Source organism: Thalassophryne amazonica, chromosome 20, assembly GCF_902500255.1.
Source record: "Thalassophryne amazonica chromosome 20, fThaAma1.1, whole genome shotgun sequence".
Classification (NCBI taxonomy): domain Eukaryota; kingdom Metazoa; phylum Chordata; class Actinopteri; order Batrachoidiformes; family Batrachoididae; genus Thalassophryne; species Thalassophryne amazonica.
Window position 1 is genome coordinate 27,524,739 of NC_047122.1, and position 7,555 is coordinate 27,532,293.

General features: G+C 42.7%; 1 protein-coding gene across 1 annotated transcript; it reads right to left on the bottom strand.

Moving 5' to 3' along the window:
* Nucleotides 1-708: 708 nt before the first annotated feature.
* On the bottom strand, nucleotides 709-6,870 carry LOC117501477 (gastrula zinc finger protein XlCGF57.1-like). The gene is made up of 2 exons (XM_034160374.1): nucleotides 6,534-6,870; nucleotides 709-2,391 (listed from the first exon to the last, which is right to left on the bottom strand). Exons 1-2 carry the CDS (start codon nucleotides 6,868-6,870, stop codon nucleotides 893-895), a joined length of 1,836 nt encoding a protein of 611 aa, XP_034016265.1. The 3' UTR covers nucleotides 709-892.
* Nucleotides 6,871-7,555: the final 685 nt, after the last annotated feature.

Sequence of the window (7,555 nt, forward strand, 5' to 3'; positions counted from 1 at the left end):
AGAGCACGGACGCTGTTCGCTTTTAAACGGGAGGAAGGGTCCAACGATTTATCCAGACAGACTTCAGCATGAGTAAATTAAGTACTTTTATTTATGGTTTTGTGGCATTTTGGAAATGCGCATGTTTCAGCATTCTGAAGAGGTAATTTCTTGGAGAGAGAGAGCGAGAGAGAGAGGAATTTTATTTTTTGCTCCAACACTTGCTTTGACAATGTAAACATATGTTTCCCATGTCAATAAAGCTCCAATGAAATTGACATTTGAGAGGGAGAGAGAGACTGCTGTCTTTTCTCTATAAAGTCCATGCTTTTTTTTTCAAGACCTGCCATTTTTCATCAATCAAGATTTGATTGATTTGATTTTTTTTTTTTTACACAGGGACACCCAAAAAATTGCGTACAAGTACATGTACTGTTTTAAGAAAGGAGTACATTTCCAAAATACCACAAGAAACCACCAAAAAATAATAATAAAAAAAAACTAATTCTTTCACCACAATATCAAATCTAGGCTTGCATCCTACATGTACCTTCTGGCAAATTGTAGCTGAACTTTCAGGTCTTCTTTTTAAGAAAATCCTCCTCTATACCACTTCATCATGAAGCTGTATAACTGGTGATACAAAATATCCTCCGGTATTGGCAGATATCGAAATTCAGGTATCGGGATCAGATTGGAAGTAAAAAAAAAAAGTGGATTGGTGCATCCCTAGATCTGACCTTCTAAATAGGTTCAGTTCTACTCTAGAAGGCTCTGAAAACAATTTTGTAAGTGCTTCTCAGCCAGTGCTTGTAGTCTGCTTTTAGGTATGTGAGGAGAATAGTCAGACTGGTGCAGAACAAGTGTTACAGTGCAGGTCACGCCAACAACCACGATGCACCACCCACAGACTCTACAGCTGTGTGAGGTCTGACTGTAGGGCCTCTTGGTTTTTCTGTGCCTGAGCATCATCTTCCACCTGTCCTGTGTCCTTCTGCAGCATCGCCTCCCCCACACTATGAACTTTGACATGCAGGTTCAAGGACCTCTTGGCCTGGAAGCGCTTGCCACAGACTTGGCAATTGTAGGGTTTTTCGCCAGTGTGGATCAGGATGTGTCTCTTCAGGTCCACATCCTGCATGAAGCCCTTGCCACAGACTTGGCACAAGAAGCGCCTCTCTTTGTTGTGGAAGCGGACATGGGTGTCCAGAGTCTGCTTCTGGGTGAACCCTTTACCACAAATGCTGCAGGAGAAGGCCCGTTCACCTGTGTGGATCTTCAAGTGTGTCTTCAGGTTGCCGCTCTGGTTGAAGGCTTTGCTGCAGAAGTTGCAGCTGAACGGTTTTTCCCCCGTGTGGATTCTCAGGTGCATCTGCAGCGCTGCATGCGCCGGGAATCCTTTCCCACAGAAGTGGCAAGTGTTGCCAATTTCCCGGTGTGAGCGAAGATGATCAGCAAGACTCTCGGAGGACTCGTACTGGTGGCCGCAGAGACCACAGCGGCACTCTGACTCGTTTACGTGGGCTCCCACGTGCTTTACTAACAAAGTCTTCCTGTCAAATTTATCACCGCAGACTCTGCAGAGGTAGGCTGGCACAGAGCTCCGGAATCGCTTTGCCTTGGCTCCTGTGATATCTGTCTGGTGGATCTTCATGTGTTGTGTCAAGCGGTGTTCCTTCCCAAACCTCTGGCCGCAGACACGGCACAGGAACAAGCCATCATCGCTGTGGACCTGCATATGCCTCTCCAGAGAGGTCATGTGACAGAAGGCTCGTCCACACTCTTTGCATTTGAAGGCTTTCTCTAAAGCATGGATGCGTAAGTGTGATGTCATATTACCCTTCTGACTGAACTTCTTCCCACAGACCTCGCAACTGTACGGTTTTTCTCCGGTGTGCAATCGCACATGCAGCTCACATGCCAGGATGGACTGGAAGCTTTTCCTGCAGAAGGGGCAGGTCTTGCTCTTCTCCTGGTGGGTTTGGAGGTGAGCGGTCAATTCCTCAGCGGAACCTAAACGCTCCCCACAAATACCACACCGGCATTCCGGGTCCTTGGAGCAAACCTGCAGCACATGTTTGAGGAGGAAGCCTTTTCCCTGCAGAGAGCGAGTGCACACCTTACACCAGTGACGCTCCGAAGACGAAGATTTCTTACGTTTCTTTGAGACATGAAGCAGAAGTCTTCCCCTCGCCTTCCTCCTCGTCTGTGCCCTCAGTGTTATGGAGCACTGCTGACTAGTCCATTCACTGTCAGGGTCGCTGTCGGTCTGGGTGGCAGGTGAGGTGGCCTGAGACCTCCTTGGTGAGGAAACGGCACTGCCTTCATGTTCAGCTTCCACCTGCTTCAGGTCTGCAGAGTCATCCGGCAGCTCAGCGTCATTCTGGATCAAGTTCACGGGCTCTGGGAGGTCTGAGGGGGATCACAGAGAACAGGGTCAGTGAGATACGGCAGCAAAACTCTTCCCACAGCCAGCTGAGATGGCAGGGGCAAAAGCAGAGTGCGCCACGCACTTTGATTGTTTCTTTTTAACACACGAATAAGAAACATTTTGTTGGGGACATTATCATGGCAAAGTATTTAACTCTGAACGGTAAGTTGATGAGTCCCCCATGGCACATACACCTAATGATATTTTTGAAATGATCTCCATGCTAGCATACTGAAGGCTTTTGTCACTAATAATCACAGACTTCTTGCTCCTTTTCTAAATGAGATTTGTCAAGATATCACATACAACTGGCTCTCAGCTCCAAATAGTTCAATGCTGAAATTGTGTTTGTTGCCAGATTGAGAGTACTTGCATTTATTTAGGTTTGGCCGCATTGCTTTTTATGATATACTAGTCTAAGCAAGCAGGACAGTTAATATATTGAAAAAAACATAAATCTAACATTTTGGATAGATTTATGGTGCAATAATTTACCCCACTTTTTATCAATATTTGAGTAACTTTAACTTTTGACACTGTACAAACTGAAATGGACCTTTCTCACCATTTTTGCTATATTTTACCCCATAACTCCATAGAATTCAGTCATATATGGTCCAAACTATACCTTTTGTAATTTTTTTTATGATAGACAAAAAATATGGAATACCTTTCAATATGATTAGGGCAATTTTAACTTTTGACCCCTGTGTAATTCTGACCCCTACCTGGCCACCTATTGAAAATTCAAGTGGATACTCTATTTTTTAAAAGAGTACAACCCCTGGCAAAAATTAGGGAATTACCAGCCTTGGAGGATGTTCATTCAGTTGTTTAATTTTGTAGAAAAAAAAGCAGATCACAGACATGACACAAAGCTAAAGTCATTTCAAATGGCAACTTTCTGGCTTTAAGAAACACTATAACAAATCAGGAAAAAAAAATTGTGGCAGTCAGTAACGGTTACTTTTTTAGACCAAGCAGAGGGAAAAAAATATGGAATCACTCAATTCTGATGAAAAAATTATGGAATCATGAAAAACAAAAGAACGCTCCAACACATCACTAGTATTTTGTTGCACCACCTCTGGCTTTTATAACAGCTTGCAGTCTCTGAGGCATGGACTTAATGAGTGACAAACAGTACTCTTCATCAATCTGGCTCCAACTTTCTCTGATTGCTGTTGCCAGATCAGCTTTGCAGGTTGGAGCCTTGTCATGGACCATTTTCTTCAACTCCCACCAAAGATTTTCAATTGGATTAAGATCTGGACTATTTGCAGGTCATGACACTGACCCTATGTGTCTTTTTGCAAGGAATGTTTTCACAGTTTTTGCTCTATGGCAAGATGCATTATCATCTTGAAAAATGATTTCATCATCCCCAAACATCCTTTCAATTGATGGGATAAGAAAGTGTCCAAAATATCAACATAAACTTGTGCATTTATTGATGATGTAATGACAGCCATCTCCCCAGGGCCTTTACCTGACACGCAGCCCCATATCATCAATGACTGTGGAATTTACATGTTCTCTTCAGGCAGTCATCTTTATAATCTCATTGGAACGGCACCAAACAAAAGTTCCAGCATCATCACCTTGCCCAATGCAGATTCGAGATTCATCACTGAATATGACTTTCATCCAGTCATCCACAGTCCACGATTGCTTTTCCTTAGCCCACTGTAACCTTGTTTTATTTCTGTTTAGGTGTTAATGATGGCTTTCGTTTAGCTTTTCTGTATGTAAATCCCATTTCCTTTAGGCGGTTTCTTACAGTTCGGTCACAGACATTGACTCCAGTTTCCTCCATTCGTTCCTCATTTGTTTTGTTGTGCATTTTCAATTTTTGAGACATACTGCTTTAAGTTTTCTGTGTTGACGCTTTGATGTCTTCCTTGGTCTACCTGTATGTTTGCCTTTAACAACCTTCCCATGATGTTTGTATTTGGTCCAGAGTTTAGACACAGCTGACTTTGAACAACCAACATCTTTTGCAACATTGCGTGATGATTTACTCTCTTTTAAGAGTTTGATAATCCTCTCCTTTGTTTCACTTGACATCTCTCGTGTTGGAGCCATGATTCATGTCAGTCCACTTGGTGCAACAGCTCTCCAAGGTGTGATCACTCCTTTTCAGATGCAGGCTAACGAGCAGATCTGATTTGATGCAGATGTTAGTTTTGTGGATGAAAATTTACAGGGTGATTCCATAATTTTTTCCTCAGAATTGAGTGATTCCATGTTTTTTTCCTCTGCTTGGTCTAAAAAAGTAACCCTTACTGACTGCCACAATCTTTTTTTCTTGATTTCTTATAGTGTTTCTTAAAACCAGAAAGTTGCCATTTGAAATGACTTTAGTTTTGTGTCATGTTTGTGATCTGCTTTTTTCTACAAAATTAAACAACTGAATGAACATCCTGAGGCCGGTGATTCCATAATTATTGCCAGGGGTTGTAATAGCTAAAGAATATTTGTACCAAATATCTAAAGAGTGTATGTGCCAAATGTGGTGCTTGCATGACCATTTGAAGGATTCCTCTGTAAATATTCTCTTATCTGCTGTACTATCTGCAGTTTTACCAAACTTGCCCACTGTGGATTATACCACGGGAAAAACTGATGGTAAGTTTATAGATGACAAAATGTTCCACGGGACGTGTGCTTTGGAGATGCAGCTGATGCAAATCAAGTAAGATAAAAAGCAAAATGCGCGCAGCATAAGCCATATGTCCACAAACCCACACATAGACAAAAAATTACTTCACAGAAGATACAATAGAGTATGGAATCACAAAGGTAAGGTTAAACCTTACCCTTGTGAAGCACTCTGGATCAGCTTACTGTATGTTGTGATTTGGTGCAAAGAAATAAAGTGAATTGAAACGAAATACTAATATATCCAACTGAAACGTAGGCAGCCTCACAGTGACTCCTGTCTGACGGCAGCAGGTGTGCGCTCGCCTCATTAAAGGTATAGGACCACTAAACCGTTTAAGATTTAAGGCATGAAAAGAATTCTCTTTGTCACCGCTAAAATTTTATTCATTAGCCTTTAAATAGGGGATTCATAATATGACTTTACCAATATGATCAAAATTTACAGTGTCTAGAAAAAGAAATAAATAAAAAGTTCCCCTGAAGGGTAAATTTTCAAAAGAGCAGACGACCTTGAAATACTTATGGCAACATTGCTAGAGACCTACACAGTCTATGACAGCAATGTCATAGATCATGTGGGGGCATCCCCAGACTTCTGTGAGGGATTCTGGAAAGGACACGGCAGCAACCAATCAGAGTAGAGAGATAAGTGACCTCACTGACTAGTCCCTCTCTGGCCGTTAACCCAACATAGCGGAAAACAATCGGAAACTGCAGCGTTTCTGTGTAAATCTACCAACTATCTCATATTTTATGTAAAAGCTAGCAAGGTGGACTGGAATCTTTAAATTGTCCGTGGGTGTGCGAGTGGGTGTGTCTGTGTTTGTGGCCCTCATGCTCTATGACTACTGGGATAGGCTCCAGCCCCCTGCGACCCTTAATCGGACTAAGCAGTTGAAGATGTGTGTGAGATCTAGGACAAAGTCACATTCATGCACAAGATCCCGAGAACAAAGCGTCTGCTTGAGGAGTAATTGCAGCCTCCATAAGGACTTACTTGAGATTAATTTTGTTATAACAAAGAGTACCACACATTTTTTTAAAATTCCTACTGGTTACCAATATGAAGTTCCGAAAATGTCTTTAAATGCCGAAAATGCCTTTAAAATGTAACAAAAGAGCACACCATGAGCTTTTTTTTAAAAAAAAAAATACCTGACTAAACGTAGCGTTTTGTTAAAATGTTAATAAAGAAGTGCACAATACGGTTAGACTTTTCTTTCAATGTGTAAATAAACGTAAGATTTTGTTAAATTGTATCAAGCACGTTCACTTTTCCTTTACGACACCAAAATAAACACAAAGCTTTGTTAAAATATAACAAAGGAACGCATCTTGCACTTTGACATTCTTTTTCATGAGTGAATAAACTTTTGTTTATATATAACAAAAACAGCGCACCATATATTCGCCTTTTTTTCCGCATAAGGTTTTGTTAAAACGTAAGAAAGGAGCGCACCTTGCGCTTTGGCGCGGTGGCGCACATTCTGCGTAGTCTCCGCCGCACCGCACGGTGGCGCTCTGTTGAGCTGCACTCGGGGATTGAGCAGTGCGTCCAGCAGCGCCCTCTGTCGGCTGATCTCTCGCTCGCAGCGCTGTGCACGGTCCTCCGTCTCCTGTACGGTTTGAGCTAACAGCGCGACGATCTCCTCCGCCGCCGCCGTTAGGCGCTCGCTCAGCAGCGCTCGCAGCGCCGCCGGTTCCTGTCCTTTTTCCAGCAGCAGTTCCAGCAAATCCTCAGCGGCGGCAAACAGCCGTTCGTGAACCGAAACTCGGAGCAACTGCACGGCGGACATCTCCTGAGCGCAGCCGACTAACGCCGAATCCACTTCCGGCGGAGCCACAGCCCGCAGCGACCCCTGCTGGAGCGGAGGGACCACAAACGCTAGCAAAGGCCAGGGGCCTCGCGGCTAAAAACATTAGGATCTACAACCCCTGGCAAAAATGATGGAATCACCGGCCTCGGAGGATGTTCATTCAGTTGTTTAATTTTGTAGAAAAAAAGCAGATCACAGACATGACACAAAACTAAAGTCATTTCAAATGGCAACTTTCTGGCTTTAAGAAACACTATAAGAAATCAAGAAAAAAAGATTGTGGCAGTCAGTAACGGTTACTTTTTTAGACCAAGCAGAGGAAAAAAATATGGAATCACTCAATTCTGAGGAAAAAATTATGGAATCACCCTGTAAATTTTCATCCCCAAAACTAACACCTGCATCATATCAGATCTGCTCGTTAGTCTGCATCTAAAAGGAGTGAACACACCTTGGAGAGCTGTTGCACCAAGTGGACTGACATGAATCATGGCTCCAACACGAGAGATGTCAATTGAAACAAAGGAGAGGATTATCAAACTCTTAAAAGAGGGTAAATCATCACGCAATGTTGCAAAAGATGTTGGTTGTTCACAGTCAGCTGTGTCTAAACTCTGTACCAAATACAAACAACATGAGAAGGTTGTTAAAGGCAAACATACTG

Bases quoted from the DNA above. Each gene is read 5' to 3' on its own strand.
- LOC117501477 (XM_034160374.1), bottom strand. From the start codon at position 6,870: ATGTCCGCCGTGCAGTTGCTCCGAGTTTCGGTTCACGAACGGCTGTTT. The intron at 2,392-6,533 runs GTGCGCTCCTTT...GATCCCCCTCAG, and splicing joins CCACCGCGCCAAAGCGCAAG to ACCTCCCAGAGCCCGTGAAC.